Source organism: Apodemus sylvaticus, chromosome 8 (assembly GCF_947179515.1).
Source record: "Apodemus sylvaticus chromosome 8, mApoSyl1.1, whole genome shotgun sequence".
NCBI classification, from domain to species: Eukaryota; Metazoa; Chordata; class Mammalia; order Rodentia; family Muridae; genus Apodemus; species Apodemus sylvaticus.
In genome coordinates, this window is record NC_067479.1 from 61,082,453 (window position 1) to 61,098,336 (window position 15,884).

The 15,884-nt window shown below is 49.0% G+C and overlaps 1 protein-coding gene across 1 annotated transcript; it reads right to left on the bottom strand.

Annotated features, from left to right (window-relative positions):
- Positions 1–1,466: 1,466 nt before the first annotated feature.
- On the bottom strand, positions 1,467–15,582 carry Trim35 (tripartite motif containing 35). The gene is made up of 6 exons (XM_052191142.1): positions 14,993–15,582; positions 9,270–9,365; positions 8,316–8,546; positions 6,076–6,098; positions 5,183–5,301; positions 1,467–4,348 (listed from the first exon to the last, which is right to left on the bottom strand). The coding sequence occupies exons 1-6, from the start codon at positions 15,473–15,475 to the stop codon at positions 3,747–3,749; spliced, it is 1,554 nt and encodes a 517-aa protein (XP_052047102.1). The 5' UTR covers positions 15,476–15,582; the 3' UTR covers positions 1,467–3,746.
- Between the last annotated feature and the right edge of the window lie 302 nt (positions 15,583–15,884).

Consider the following 15,884-nt stretch of genomic DNA (forward strand, 5'->3'; position numbering starts at 1 on the left):
TAGGCATGGGCCCCATAGGACTAATGTGTTTGAACAAGCCTATGGGAGTCAGGGAGTGGGATGAGGTGGTTTGAATTTGGATTGCCCATGGGAAACAGCACTTGGGAGGTGTGACCTTATCAAAGGAGCGTGGCCTTGTTAGAGGAAGTGTGTCACTGTGGGGATGGGCTTTGAGGCCACTAAGCTCAAATTCCATCCAGTTTGGAAGAGAGATGCAGTCTGCTGTTTGCCTTTGGAACAAGATGCTCTCAGCTGTTCCAGCACCATGCCCGCCTGGACACTGCTGGGCTTTCTTCATGATAATGGACTAAACTTCAGAACCTGTGAACCAGCCCCAGTTAAACACTGTACTTTGTAAGAGTTGGCTTGGCCATGGTGTCTCTTAACAGCAATGGAGAGGGGCTTTCCTGTCACCCAGAGTGGGAAAGGTCCACTACCAAGTCTGGGCCTGAAAGACCCTCTCCATCGCCTCAGATGAAGAGAGCTTGGGCAGGTGGGTGATGCACCAAAGATCCCATCTCATCCGTTCACTGTCATGAAAATAGCTCGTTTATGTACCAGGTGGCATGTCTGGAGGGAATAACCAACATTCACCCAGCTAGAATCCTGTGTGTAAGAGTCAGAAACCTCAGTAATGAAGGCAGAGCCAGGCAACTGGACCTCTGAACACAGCACTGCAGAAATCCACCCAAGGTTGGGTAGAGAGCCACTTAGGGTGACCAAGAGGACATGGAAGGATGGTTCCGCTAGCTACCACACAGGATGAGTTCAAAAGGAGAAACTGAAAGATGCCACCTTTAGTATTAACAAAGGTACAAAAAGGAGGACAAAAGGGTAGGAGAGTGGAAAGAATTTAGACTCATGGACAAGGGCCTGTCAACAGCTGCCCCATCCCTGAGCCATAATTCAGGTCTTGTGTTGTATGGGTTTCAGGGCAATGCCCAAGATCTGTAGGATATACAACAAAAAGAAATAGGCACTGGATGCACTGGATATCATAAATTTAAACTTCTGAATACGAAGGGGCATCATTAAGACAGTACAAGGGGGCTGGAGAAATGGCTCAGCAGTTAAGAGCATTTGCTGTTCTTCCAAAGGAACCTAGATCATTTCCCAGCACCTGCATCAGGTAGGTAGCTTACAACAGCCTGTAATTCTAGCTCCAAGAAACCTGATGCCCTCTTCTGGCCTCTATAAGAACCTGCATACATATACATACTCACAAATACATTTAAAAAGATTACTTATTTATATATATCTGTATGGGTGTATGTGCACACATGCATGCAGGTACCAGATGTCAGATTCCCTAGAGCTGGAATTACACATGGTTATCAGCCACCCAATAGAAGTACTGGGAATTAAATTCAAGACCTCTGGAAGAGCAGAAGTGATCTCAATCACTGAGACATTTCTCACCCCCTAAAAAAGAAAAAAATAAATAAAGACAATAAAAAACAACTCACTGAATTGGGAGGAAAATTTTTATAAGTGATTCATCTGACACAAAGGAATTTTTATCTAGAATGCATTAACAAACTTATAAAACTTCATAATAAAAGGTCAGACAACCCAATGGGCAAACTCTGAAGTCTCTAAAGCAGATACACAGCAAACATGAGGAAAGATGCTCCCGCCCATCAGGAATAGCAACTACAGGCCAAATGAGACGTACTCCAGCTTCCTCAGTATGGCTAGCTTAGAGGGCAGACAGAACTCGTTACAAGCCAGCCCTCACCTGCTGCCGGTGGGAATAGAAAATGGGACGGCTCTCTTAGAAACAGCTTGGCAAGTCCCCAAAGGGCTTAAAATAATTATCATATGACCTGGAAAACAGATTCCAAGGTATATGACAAAGAATCAAAAAAGATACATCCATACAAAACTTGTACACAAATTTCATAGCAGCAGAACTCATAATAGCTAAACAAGCCAAATGTCCACCAACTAACAAGTTACACAGCACATTCACTGCACACAATGGGAAGGATCAAGTTAGGTATGAGTTACAATAGGAATTTGTGTTTACAAAAGCTCTGAAAGAAACATGTCTTGTGGGACAAAACTTTTCTAAAAGAGACTAGGTCATTGAAACTACCCTATTTAAAAAGAGTTAAGGTTAAAATTTTAAAAAGAAAAAAATGTTTAAAAACTTTTAATAGTAATCTCAGAGTCTCTTATAGAGAAACTGACCACATCCACCACACCAGGGACACCTTTTCACACCCATGGTGCCCAAGCCTCTGACACTCCTAAGCCGGCTTGCCAACACTGTCCCTGCTCCAGCGTTTCTTCTGTGTCTCCACTTGTTAGATAATCAATGCACACGACCCATTTAGAGCCAGTTAGTGGGTGAGTGACATGGTTTAAAACAAGTCTTATATAATGAGGGGTGCAGGCTGAAATTGGGATGCTAGGTCCTAGGTCTTGACTGTGACAGGGCACCCCTGAGACGGTGTTTTTTCCTTATGAGACCACTTGGATTTGGTTAGTTGGCAATTAGACTCCACCTATAGGCACGACTGAGGAAGAAAAGGCGGAGGGCACAGCAGTCCGCAGCGAGCAGGGCAAGAACAAGCAGGGGAAGCCAATGAAGACAAGGGCAGGAGGGCAGGACTGGTCTTCCAGACCAACAGTTCCTGACTGAGACAGCATCCGCTGAGGCCCCTTCTCATACCTTCCTCCAGTGACTTCCAAGAACTAGTATCAATTCAGAGGGCAAAAAGTTAATTTTTTAAAAAGAGTTCTAGAAGCCAGGCATGGTGGTACATGCCTGTAATCCCAGCACTTGGGAGGCAGAGGCAGGAGGATTTCTGTGTTCGAGGCCAGCCTGGTCTACAGAGTGAGTTCCAGGACAGCCAGGGCTACACAGAGAAACCCTGTCTCAAAACAAACAAACAAACAAACAAACAAACAAACAAACAAAAAAAAAAACCAAAAATAACAAAACAGTTCTAGAAAACTGGACAATTCCAGAGGAAACTTTCAAAGCAGGAGTTGACCAATCTGTGTTGATTCCATACCAGGAACATAGCCCCCACCCCACTGAGCAGCAGGGGGGCTCCCTCCAGCAGTCTTCTCACTCATTGCATCCTGGTGCTTTGGCCTCTACACCACTGACTTGAAGCTGGTCAATCCTTACTCACTGCCAAAGGCCCTAGAGCTGCCCTTCCTGTGATACCCACTAACTCTCAGCTGTACTCCAAGAGTACCTCACAGAGCTCCCACAGAAAAAGTCAAGGACGATCCTGTCCTAGGGTCCAACAGGGAAACTCCATGCTTGCTCAGTTAGGCTGGCCAGTGCCTAGCTTGTCCTACTAGGCTGGGAGAGCCTAGGTGAAGGCTTTGCCCACTCGTCTCAACCCATCCTGGGGCTTCCCTGTGTGGCCTGACAAGGACCTCTTCCTGGGAAACATAAATGACAAATGGACTCAGCAAGAAGCATCTTCTGATAGGCTAGCTTCATCATCTCTAAAAATAGTCACACCTACATTAATTATAATGCCATCCATCCTACAAGAAAATAGTGTACCAGCAATCCAAGAACAAAGGCAATCGGAAAGCCCACATCCAGCATGACTATACACAGAGAGCCTAGGCTCAGCCAAGCACCCCCTGGATGGTTCCTAACTTTGGGCAGAAAAAGGACTAAAAATAAAGACAGAGGCACAGGAGGACTTGGGGCTACAGAAAGGATAAGACAGGTACAGGACGCTGCATGGGGGTCAGTGGGCTACTCCCGCAGCTCAGATGTCCAGCTCTTCCTTGATAGAGACGCGCAGGTGACATATGCGCAGAGGTTCTGGAGGACCATCACCCCGAGAGGCCCCCAGGTAGAAGTAGGGCCTCACCTCCCCGAAGTGGGCATGGAAGGTGTACAGATGGCAGTGGCGCTCAGAGTCATAGAAGGACAGCTCACCCTCCTCACACTCCAGCTCCACACGCAGACGGCGTGGCATGGCCTGGACCAGAGGGGCTGTGGCGGTGTCGGAAGTCATGCAGTGGTCTCCATCCACACCCTGCGTGCGGCACAGGTACCAGAAGCCTGAGCGTGTATCATGGTAGCAGCTGTGTGAGTGGCCTTCACCACCTACATCAGCCTGAGCCTGCGCCTGTGCGTGTGCCTGCACCCGTACCACGCCCACCCGCCAGGTTGGCAGGCCACCCACATCCACCTCCCAAGAGTGGGAGCCCTTCGAGAAAACTTGAGAGCCCAGCAGGCAGGGTGCCGAGGAGAAGCGCTCTGGATTCTCCACCTGCACACGATAGCCATGGTTGATGACACTTGTGAGGTCATCGGCCACTTTGAGCCAGCCAGCAGCTGTGTTGGGATCCAAGCTGAAGGGCACTAGGGACAGAGAGAGACGAGAGAGTCAGCAAACTGGACATCCTTCTTCTGCCAGGCTGGCTGAGGCCCCATGTACCCATGCATGCAGGGAGCTGCCCTGGGCTGCTGGGGTAGTAGAGATCAAACTCCTCCCACCCCCAAAAAAGATATGTCAGTCCCAAACACTAGTACCTTAGGATAGAACCTTATTTAGAAATGGATTAGAAATAGGCACACACACAGAGACAGACAGACAGACACAGACAGATAGACAGAGAGAGCGAATATATGTCATGTGACCAACCAAGGCAGGGGCCAGTTTGGTAGTTACAACCCAAGGATACCCAAACAATGCAGCAAATGGCAGAGTCTAAGGGCCTTCCCACAGATCAGAGGAGCACGGTTTTGACTATTTCTTGGGAATGAGCTTTTAGCCTCCAAGAATATGGAAACAGATTTTGGTCACTTAAGGCAATTTATGGTTCTCTGTCACAGTGCCCAAAGAGACTAACACAGGCAGGGACTATTAAGTAGGAAGGTTTACACACTTCCAGGACACCGAAGATGATCAAGGAATATTCCCCTGGGTTGATGCCACTTCTGGGTACAAAACCAGGGCACACTGGCAGGAGAGAGTTGGAGTGACTTTGGGAGAGGTGACCTGGAGTTGGGTGTTCCATCATGTTATGTTATAAAGACAGAAAGGAGAGTTAGCCTTTCTCAAGTGGGTCAGAGCAGGAAGGCCCTTGGCCCCACCTAGAAAGGCTGCAGAGAGAACAGCTGAGAAGCTTGGCCAGGTCTGTGCAGCACAGGATGGTCTCCATTTTCCTGGAGCATTTTGCTGCATGTCCTTACCAGATTCGACGGACCCAAGCATCTTCTTCCAGACTCGGTACTGCAGGGACTCCAGATACTTGCACGCATCCATTAGCAAGCCAGGCTGCAGAGGAGCTGGCTCCACCGTACAGAAGAGCCTGGTAAAGGAAGGCTGGGCATCGGATGGGGCCAGGGCCAGGGACCCTGGTTGCATTTACTACAAGCAGGCCACAGGACCATTTCCCTTGTCTCAGACCTAAGTAAGTTTCCTGGACACCTGTCCCAAGGCAGGAGTCCACTGGGCTGCCACAGCTTTCAGGATTCAGCAGGAAGGTTCAATCCTGAACAGCTGAGAGACACAGGGGCTGGGGGTTCTCCAACCTAGCTGCCATCCTCATGGACAGAAACCACACTTAGGCTTGTGGGAGGTCCAAGTTGGAAGGATCTTAATGGTGCTTGAATTCAAAAGAGTCATGTGTTACGTGGCCTTTGCTGCGCTCCTGCAGAGCCCGGGAGCCCGTCACAGCCCAGAGCACTCACTCTCATCTGACAGGACACGCCTCTTCCTTACCCATCCTAGAGAGCCCAGCAAGCATCCACCCACAGCAAAGCATGCCAAAGCTTCCCCAGAGGTAGGAAGACAGCCAAAACCCAAGCCTGTTGACGACTGAGAAACATGAGTCATGTGCCGGGTGCTGCAAATCCCTGTGCAGAGTACCAACCCTCTGTGTTCTGAAACAACTCCCTGTTTCCATGCCTACCAGAACTGGAATGCCTTTAAAAAGGCAGGCCTCTTGGCTGGCCTCTACCGCTCCCTCTGGAGTCCACCCAGTTGGATCCGCTAGCTGCCTAGCCCTTCCGCCACAGGACAGAGGAGCCCTGACTTTCTATCTGTTCACCCTGTCCCATGCCCATCAAGTTTGACGACTTACCGGCGTTTTCGGCTCTTGTGTTTCTGGAAAAAAAAAAAAGCAAAGACACAAACTAAGAGACTACAGGAAGTTTCTGAGAAACAGTTGCCAGATACCCCACACTCATGGATGAGCAGCACTCGTATCATTCAGCTGTCACACACCCCATGGGATCTCATCTCAGATTCAGTGTCACCCCTTCGAAGTCCCAGGGTGAGGATGTAGTCATGGGAGGGAGACCTTGCTCAGTATACACGAGGCCCAGGGCCTTCTTTGACAAAACTTAGAACTGATCCTAAAATTCATAAGGAGTTTCAGGAAATGCCAAATAAAAGCAACCTTAAAAAACACCAAGTTGGAGGACTCAGACTCCTAAGCTTCAAACAGGAGTAACGAGGACAGAAGCGGCCATCTAGATAATGTCAGAGTTTCTATAGGAACCAAGGTAAGTTAATAGAACTGTCTTCTCAGCAAACATGTAGGTACAACAAAAAAGAGGAAAGCCTCCGCCTTGCGTCAGATCACAAACAAAAAACAAAACAAAACAAAAAACCCTTAAAATGCATGTAAGATCTAAATGCAAAGCTAAGACTGAGATAAGAGTTATACTGGAGCACTAAAGGAATGAACTCACAGCTAAACATTGAACAGACAACCCTACTGAAAACTGTATCTGGGCATGTTAGCACACTCAGGAGGCAGAGGCAGGTAGAGCAAAGAGTTCGCGGCCTGCCTGGTCTACAGAGTGAGTGAGTTCCAGAACAGCCAGGGCTACACAGAGAAACCCTGTCTCAGGGAAAAAAATTAAACAGACATCGTAAGGAAGAGCTAGTAATGTCCACAAAGCCACCGAAGACAGGCCCAGTGTCACGAGCTAGCTGGAGAATGCTCAGTGGAAACACAATGAGACCACAAGTCACTCACAAGGAAGGCTATGGAGAAAAGAAGTGGCCAAGAGGACAGAAACTTGACTCTCAGACTCGGCTGGTGGGAAGACGAAATAGCGTGGCAATGTTGGTCAAACTGCCTGCCTAGCAGCCCTTGGTGGGCTAAAGCAGAATCATCAAGTAACCCAGAAACCCCTTGCGTACACATCCAAAAGGGCACGTCCATGCAATCCAATACACACACGCTTTGTCTTGCTGCCCATAAAAGGCAAGAGCACAAGTAACTCAAGTGAGAATGGAAGGATGACTAAACAGGTAAACGCGACGCACGAGGGAAACACTCGCCCATCAAAAGGGACTGACGGATACACTAGCTGTCAAGTCTGGGACAAAATAAGAGAAGAAAGAAAATGAATCACGTTTTTGAAGGAAGAACAGAATTTCTTTTCTGCATGTGTGTGTGTGTGTGTGTGTGTGTGTGTGTGCATGTATCCATATGTCTCACGCAGCCATTGTCTTTCCCTGCCCTTGACCTTACCGAGCAGGCTGGGCTGACGGGCCACTAAGCTGCTCTTTTGGTTGGTTGGTTAGTTGGTTGTTTCTCTACTCCTGAATGAAATAGTCAAATTATGTGATAATTTAAGCTTCTTTAAAAAAAAATCCAGCTAAATGGTTCAGCAGGTTAAGGTGTTTGCTGTCAAGCCTAGTGACATCAGTTTGGTCTCTGGGACCCACATGGTAAAAGAAGACTGACTTCCATCCAGGTACTCTGCACTGCGTACCCATAGTGGCAGTCTGAAATGGCCCCCATAGGTCCATAGAGAGAGGGACATTATTGGAGGTGGCCTTGTAGGAGGAAGTGTGTCCCAGGGGATGGGCTCTGAGGTTTCAGAAGCTCCAGCCAGACCCAGTGGCTTACTCTCTCTTCCTGCTGCCTGCTGAGCCGGATGTAGAACTCTCAACTAGCTCCACAGCACCACATCTGTTTGCATGCTGCCTGCCTCCCACCCCAATGATAAAGGACTAGACTTCCGAACTGTAAGCCAGCCCCAATTAGATACTGTCCTTTATAAGAGCTGCTGTGCTTATGGTGCCTCTTCATAGCGAATGAACCCTACGACACTCATCCACAGTAAGTAAACATTTTAAAGCTAAAGTATTACACAACTTGCCTATTTCATTAGAGGTAGAGAGACAACCAACCAACAAACAAGAAAGCAAGAACAGTAATGGGTGGAAGTGGAGGCAGGAGGATATTCTCAATCCCCCAAGCCTTGCTCTGCCACGCATAAGGCACACCAATAAGGTCCTCCACTATCACAGAAAGACTGCTGACCCTGATCCCAGCCTCGGTTCGGACAGTGAGCCTCTTACCATGAGGAAGGTCATGTCGTCTTCCTTCATCTCCATCTGCAGACGCTCAATCTCTCGAGCCAACGCCTCGGTCTGTTCTGCCAGCTGCTTCATCTTCTCCTCAGCCTGCAGGTGCTTCTTTCGGCTCTCTTCCTTCATGGCATCCAAGGTGGCCTGTTCCTCCACCCTCAGGAAATCTCGGAGCTTGTCAAACTCATCGCGGATGCGTCCTTCCAGCCAAGTTGTCTGCACCTGCACCGGGGAGGGGCGAGCCAGCAAGGTCGGATGTACAGCTTTGGGATGCCCCAGCTGGGGACCACTTTCTGCAAAGCAACTCAACGCTCTAGGTGTGCCGTGAAGAGCCCCAAAGACAGAGATGGGTGGGCCAATGCCAGGGACTCATCCTCCCTCCTCTCAGTCCTCCCAGCCTTCCCACCTGGCCTAGCCCTGTTGAAGTTTGGCCTTTTGCTATGTATTATAATGCTAAATACTGGCCCCCGAGGCCTGGTTGCTGCCAGGGCTGTGATAATCAGTACCTAGACCAGAGTGATTCTATGTAACCTTGTTGCCCAAGTTATCCCTGATTGGTGAGTAAAGATGCCAACAGCCTGTAGCTGGGCAAAAGAGAGAGGCGGGTCCTTTTGGTTCCTGGGCTTAGGGTTAGAGGCCGAGACCATTAGAAAGTAGAGAGAGAAAGTAGAGAGAGAAGACAGACCTAGGGTAGAATCATGAAAACATGGCCATGAGAGCTGGCCAACTGGAGCTAAGAGTTTCCCAGATGAAACACAGCAAGTTATAACTAAGGGTTATTGATGGGAAGTAAATTCTCATAGCTAAGGTAGTTATCTACCCAGCTTTAGTGCTAATTAAGACTTATAAACATAGAAGTTGTGCATCTTTTATCTGGGAACTGAATAACCAGAGGTGGGGTAGAAACCCCCACTGAATTAAATATTTACAACAAAGCGCTCTCACCTCATTGTGCTTGGCAATGGCCTCGTAGGTGCGCCTCAGGGCCCAGAAGGCCTTGGCTTTCTCCCGCAATACATGCTCCATGTTCTTACACTTGGCCTAATGGGGGGGGGGGGGGCGGGCGGAATACAGGACAAGTTAGCAGTGGAGTTCCTCTGAGGAGTCCAACCACAAGCCAGTGTGTGCCAAGTGCTCTTCAGCACAGCCCCAACCTTGAACTGCACTGCTTCCCACCTCGGGTCTCTTAATCCAGCACTGAAGAGAAACCTGGTGCAGGTGGGGAGCAGGGCTCAGGGGCTCCAGAAGTGGAGATCTGTACAACTGGCCACAGAACAGCCAGCTCCAGCTTGTCTGCTCCTAGGCTAGAGCTGTGGGAAGACCATCAAGATGTCACGGCCACTGGTTCACTCTGGAACCTTCCCAACTGGATCTTTCTATGTCATTTCCCAAGAGGGAAAACATTCAAATGAGCTCTCACTTAAACGTGGCTGTGCGGCCACCTTTTCCTTTAATGGTGCCAGGAAAAGAAACAGCGAACTCATGTCTTTTCTACTTGTTTTACTTTCTGACACAGGGCTTACTCCAGAGTACAGGATTGCCTAAACTCACTATGTGGCCAAGCGGTTCTAGAACTCACAGTGATCCTTCTGCCAAGTGGTAGGATCACAGGCATAAGCAATCACACCCAACTAACTCTTGTCCTTCCTACTTTTTTTTGGGGGGGGGGGAGTCCAGATGTATTTTGTGGCATGCGTGTGCCCACATGCTCTTGAAAGCTGGGTAGTGTAGGTAGGCGCCCCACTCTTTTCATTCCCATCACAATCTGTCATTTTGGTTTTTTAGAGAATCACATCATTACCCTTCCCTTTCTCTCCAAACCCTCCTTGCTTCCTTTCAAATCCATAGCCCTTTTCACATATCGTCATATGCACATATTTACATACACATGAATCTGCTCAGTCTGTGTACCACTACATGTTTTTTCAGGGGTGAATATCTGGTATTGGATAACCAGTTGGTGTGCTCTTCCCCTGGGAACCCCCCCACCCACATCATTTGCCTGTGCTTCTTTGTGTAGGGTTGAGGCTCTGTGATCTTTTCCCCGTCCACTCTGGAATGTCCACTCATGCTGCCCTGTTGAGCTCATGATCGGGCAGTCATACTGGTGAGACATAGGGTCACTCCTCACAATCCTAGGAGACAGACTCACCGCAAACTCACGGATTGGCTGGCTCTTCCTCAATGTCCCGTAATCTTTATTCTATCATAATTAAGACAAAGTATCTCATTAAATCTAGAGCTAGACCAATACCCAGCAATTCCTAAGAATCTCTTTATTCTGACCCACAACAGAGCTAAAGTTCAGGTAATCATGTGATCTTGTTTTTTATGTTACATTTTGAACTTGAGCCAAGCACTCAGTAAGTACTTACCCATTTAGCCATCTCTCTTGCATCCTGCTTAATTTTAATTTAAAAAAAAAATAAAATCACCTTTATTTTAACCAACACACATAAATATCAATTTAAGGAAGGTACGCAAACACTTGGTTTTTGCAAGATTTTTATTTTATGTGTGTGGGTGCTTTGTCTGCATGTGTCTGTGAACTACATGCTTGACTGGTACCCAGCGCCCAGAAGAGAATGTCAGCTTCCTGTTGTGAGCCGCCATGGGGTGCTGGGAACAAGAGTGGGGTCCTCTGTAAGGGCAGCCAGTGCTCTTATCCACCCAGGCATCTCTCCATCCCACCAATGCTTTTAAATTTTTAAATGTTACTGCTAAGCTGGGATTTGGAAGAAACACTTTGGAGTTTTCAGTTGGGTTCTTCCTATCTTTTGTATCCAAGGCCTATTAACTTCTCTCTACTTTTATTCTTTCCTCTCTACATTCCATAAATGTGTTACAGACTTTTCCAGAGACAAATTCAATGTTAACTATAATGCGACCTCTGTCCACTGAGCACTCACTCTGCCCGTCTGCACTCATCCGCACACTACGGGTGACTTCACCATATCAGCTTTCTCCAGTAAGAGAGACATTAGAGTCCACTCCGGAGAAGGGAATCCCAAGTGCGCAGAGCAAGGATTAGCCAAGTTGTTGCTCAAAAGAAAGCAAACAGAAAATTCACCTAACAGTTCTTTGCCAAGGACAAAGATTTAATTTCACCAATGCAAACAACCCCACACTAATCTCCCAGCTAGAATTATATATACCGATTTTAGTTTTCCTGAGATGCAGTCTGTCAACTTCTTTTTGGTTGTCTCTTACATGAAGAACTCTGTACACACATGTGCAAGAGCACATCTAAGCCGTGCTGCTGGGATACTTTTCCCTCTGAGAAGAAATGCGGCTCTGGGGAGGTGAGTCAGGCAGTAAAGGGTGTGTTGTCCAAGTCAGAGAACCTCAGCTCTGGCCCTGAGCACCCACATACCTGCAGCCTCAGCTCTGGATCCCCGGAGTTCAACAGGCAAACCCAGCTCAAACATGTACTTCAGATCTAGTGTGAGGCCTGGTGTCAAATGATCCACTATGACATGTTCCAAAATCTTGTCACCCTTCCTTCCATCAGGTCCCACTGTGTTAGGACAAAGTCCCAGCTCATCAACATCCCCCTCAGTGTCCCATGAATGTGTCTGCCCCACAGTAGTGACAGAAAAAAACAACACACATGACCTTTATTACTTTTGCAGGACTGTGAACCGCAAAGACAATAGGACAACCAAAGAAGAGAATTCTTCATTTTGCTGTTTTGAAAGTCTCGACTGGGTCCCTCACAGTGGTAGGAATACGGGTAAAGGAACAGAGGTGGCCAAGAAGCAGAGAGAGGAGCTTTAAGGCACAGCCTCCAAGAACAGTTCCACAAACTGCCGTCCACGAGCTAGGCCCTACCTCCTACCTTACCACCTCCCAAGGAGGCCAGCAAGTGAAGAGCCCGCGAAAGGATTCACTGATAGGGTCAGGGTGTCATTCTTGGAATGCCTGCAGACGCTCAAGAAGTTGTATTTTACTGCCACAGTCAAGATTAACCATCATACAGCTTCAGGGTTTCTAAGGACATTAAAGTTTGTTAACACTTCAGGGCACCTAACACGGAGTAAGTAAGTCCTCAAAGGTTATTGCTGCTCCATTATCAACATGGAGGACAAAGGGATCTTTCTAAGCGCCCATCCCTGGGATTCCTGAGGATACCCAGCAAGGCCAAGCTTAGTCTAACAATCTCACTCTTCTCACCTGATGGCGGATCGTCCTAAGCTGCCTTGACAATCCACACCCATACCCAACCACACTGAACCAGTTTATCTAATGACTGCTTCACCAACTCCTCTGAAATGTCAACTTCTGCAAAATGTTGTTTGGTTTCTGTAGCCATGACAACCAAAAAAAGCAATGCTGGGAAGAAAGGATCTATTATAGCTTATAGTTCCTAGTCATACTCCACCACTGAGGGATGTCAGGGCAGGAAATCAAGCAAAAACTAATGTAGACATTATGGAAATATTGGAGGCATGCTGTCCATAAGACAGCCCCTCTGACTGGTGTGGGAGAGCCACCTTGGCCTCACACTAACCAGGACCAATGTACTGGGCCCTCCCACACCCATCACCAATCTAGGCAATCTCTGATTGGCTGATCCATTCTGGGCAACCCCTCAACTGAAATTCCCTCGGATGACCCTGGGCTGTGTCAAGATGAAATTAACCAGAACAGAGGGGCTGTGTTAAGGACTCACAGCCATAACACCTAGAACAGAGCGTAGGGATCAAAGGCATCCTCAGTATGTTTATTTTACAAATGAATGACTGCATCCAGCTGGGCACACAGTTTGAGACCTCCTGGGATTTTTCAGATCAGCCACTCCCTGCTTTTTAAGGCTCTGGTGTCCAAAGCTTTCTCTCTTCTAGAATCTTCTACATGCTGCTGCATCTTCTTGCAAAAACCTCCCCTAACTACCTTCACCTGGTTAGTGCCTCTAGGTTCTTTAGATTCTTGCTAGAAGCTCCCTGAGAGTAGGAATTATTACCACCTATATCTCACTTCCAGTGTCCCTCAGACCTCCTAATCAATACAAGGCAGCCAGCAAGAACAGAAGGCCCTCTCCAGGCCCACAGGCCTTGAGCTGATGCTTTACCCCATTCTGAGGATCCCACCCATGCTAATCTGGACCTTTGCTAGCCCCGGGGAATGCAAACCAGGACCCAAGCCTCTAGGCTGTCTACTTCAGCTATGCCTAACAGAGATCTAGCACTTTTGCTTGGGAAGGAGGGAACAGGCACGGCCATGGCCCACTGCTAAGCTAATATGATGGCTAACCGGACGACCATGCGTGTAGACGGCACCCATCTGCTCCGCCTCCACTCTGCATGGAGCTGCCACCAACTGCCGACCCTCAAAAAAAGACATTTCACATGGAGAAAGGGCGTCTAAAGATCAGGCACCGTGGGCTCGTGCAGTACCTCCTCCTCACTAAGTCAGGCTTCCTAGCAGCTAACCCGGGGCCTGCCAACTGTGGGTCTGACCAGTGTATTAGTAGCTAAGGAAACAAATCTAGCTGTTCCAGTACATCCATGACTTTAAAAGAGAAAAGTTAACAAGTGTACTGGCTGGTTTTGTGTGTCAACTTGACACAGGCTAGAGTTATCGCAGAGAAAGGAGCTTGAAGTGAGGAAATGCCTCCATGAGATCTAGCTGTGGGGCATTTTATCAGTTACCAAGGGGGGGAGGGCCCCTTGTGGGTGGTACCACCTTTGGGCCGTTATTCTTGGGTTCTATAAAAGAGCAGGCTGAGCAAGCCAGGGGAAGCAAGCCAGTAAGAAACATCCCTCCATGGTTTTTGCATCAGCTCCTGCTTCCTGACCTGGTTGAGTTCCAGTCCTGACTTCCTTTGGTGATGAACAGCTGTGTCAAAGTGTAAGCAGAATAAACCCTTTCTTCCCCAACTTGCTTCTTGGTCATGATGTTTGTGCAGGAATAGAAACCCCGACTAAGACAAGACACTGCCAGAGTGACATGGACATTTCAGAAACCCTTAAAATAAGAAAATCAGTCCATATGCCAGTACGAGTGTTTTGTAAAGCAACGGAGCATGCATTTCTAAACGATTAGGTCAAATTGTTATCGAAAATGTCTGACCTTGTTTACTTTAATTTTTTTTTTTTCAGTTTTAGAACAAAGGCTTTTTCACTGGGCTTGGTGCCACAGGCCTGTAATCTCAGCCACTCACAAGGCTGAGGCAAGCAAAGAAAAGTTCGAGGCCAGCCAGCCTGGCTAATTTAAGAGCTTGGCTCAAAATCAAAACTAGGCTTGGGGTACAGCTGCGAGGTAAAGTACTTGCCTAGTGAGATCGCCTGCAGCACCGACACCCACCCTTCCCCGCCATGCTAGTTTTGCTGTGTCAGCTGCTCTTGGTTTAATTATAGCCACTGGAACTCCAGATATTTGGATACTAAAAGAGTAATCGGAGTAAGGCGGCAGGCCAGCGCCACAGGCCTTTCTTATGGCTTTGTAACCCGTGGGCACTGCTGGGTTGGGGAAATCTCAAGGCCTTAGAACCCAGCTAGGTCCTTTTCCTTCCCTAAACTGACCGCACCAAGCCCAAATGTCTGAAGACCTTACTACTCCAGCATTGTTCAGCAGGGCCTGGACAACGGGCAAGATAAGGTTGCTAGACCTGGGGGAGGGGGAGGGGCATTCCGGGGGTCCCCAGGGCGGGCTGGCGCGGGGCTCACCCGGAAGTCCTGCGCAGTGTCCTTGATGGGCTGCACACGATGCTCCTGGTGCCTGGTGTCGGCCTGGCAGGCACAGCACAGCAGCTCCTTGTCCTCCAGGCAGAAGAGCGTGAGCGGGGCACGGTGCGCGCGGCAGGGGCGCGGGGACCGGCGACCGGTCCAGCGCGCGCCCTCGGCCTCCTCGCGCAGCAAGGTCTCCACCAGGTTGTTGAGCGTGTGGTTGGTGCGCAGCTCCCCGGGCACCGCTCGTTCCTTGCACACCGGGCACGAGGGCGTCGTCTGCACCTCCCAGCAGCCGCTCACGCACCGGCGGCAGAAGTTGTGGCCACAGCGCAGAGTCACTGCGTCGCGGAACGGGTCGTAGCACACGGCACACAGCAGCTCCTCTTTGAAGGAGCGCGAAGGCCCCGGAGACACAGAGGGGCCCGGCTCCATCGCAGGAGAAGCCGCCGTCACCACCACCGCCGCCGTCGCCGCCTTCATGCCTAGCCTGCGGGCGTTGTCTCTGTGGAAGATCTGGGAGCTAAGACAGCTCCAACCAATCAAGGATGGGCTTTGAGGGAGCGGACGCGCCCACTTCCGGCCTGCGCGGGGTCTCCCGGAGGAGGTGTGGTCCGCGGTCTCTGCTAGCTCCAAGGCAATCCACTTAGATCCAGCGCGGAAGGATCTGTCATTCCACCGCAGTGTGGGATTTCCGTTGTAAAATAGGAAGTGAAGCCGTGGGCCGCCATCCTTAAGCAATTCCCGCTGTCTCCTTGTACAGATGGGAAGGGACGTTCATGTTTTAACCCCTTAGCTCCCTAAGTGGGATCTGAACCCCGGTTCGAAGCAGCAGCTGGGTCATGCAGCACTGGGGTTGGTTTCTCAAAACCCTCACGTAGGTCATCCGCTG

What these genes read in the sequence shown, in the direction of transcription:
- Trim35 (XM_052191142.1), bottom strand. Translation starts at nt 15,475, where the DNA reads ATGAAGGCGGCGACGGCGGCGGTGGTGGTGACGGCGGCTTCTCCTGCG. An exon ending in CCATTGCCAAGCACAATGAG is followed by an intron (nt 8,547 to 9,269) that starts GTGAGAGCGCTT and finishes TCCCCGGTGCAG; the next exon opens with GTGCAGACAACTTGGCTGGA. An exon ending in CACAAGAGCCGAAAACGCCG is followed by an intron (nt 5,302 to 6,075) that starts GTAAGTCGTCAA and finishes TTCCTTTACCAG; the next exon opens with GCTCTTCTGTACGGTGGAGC.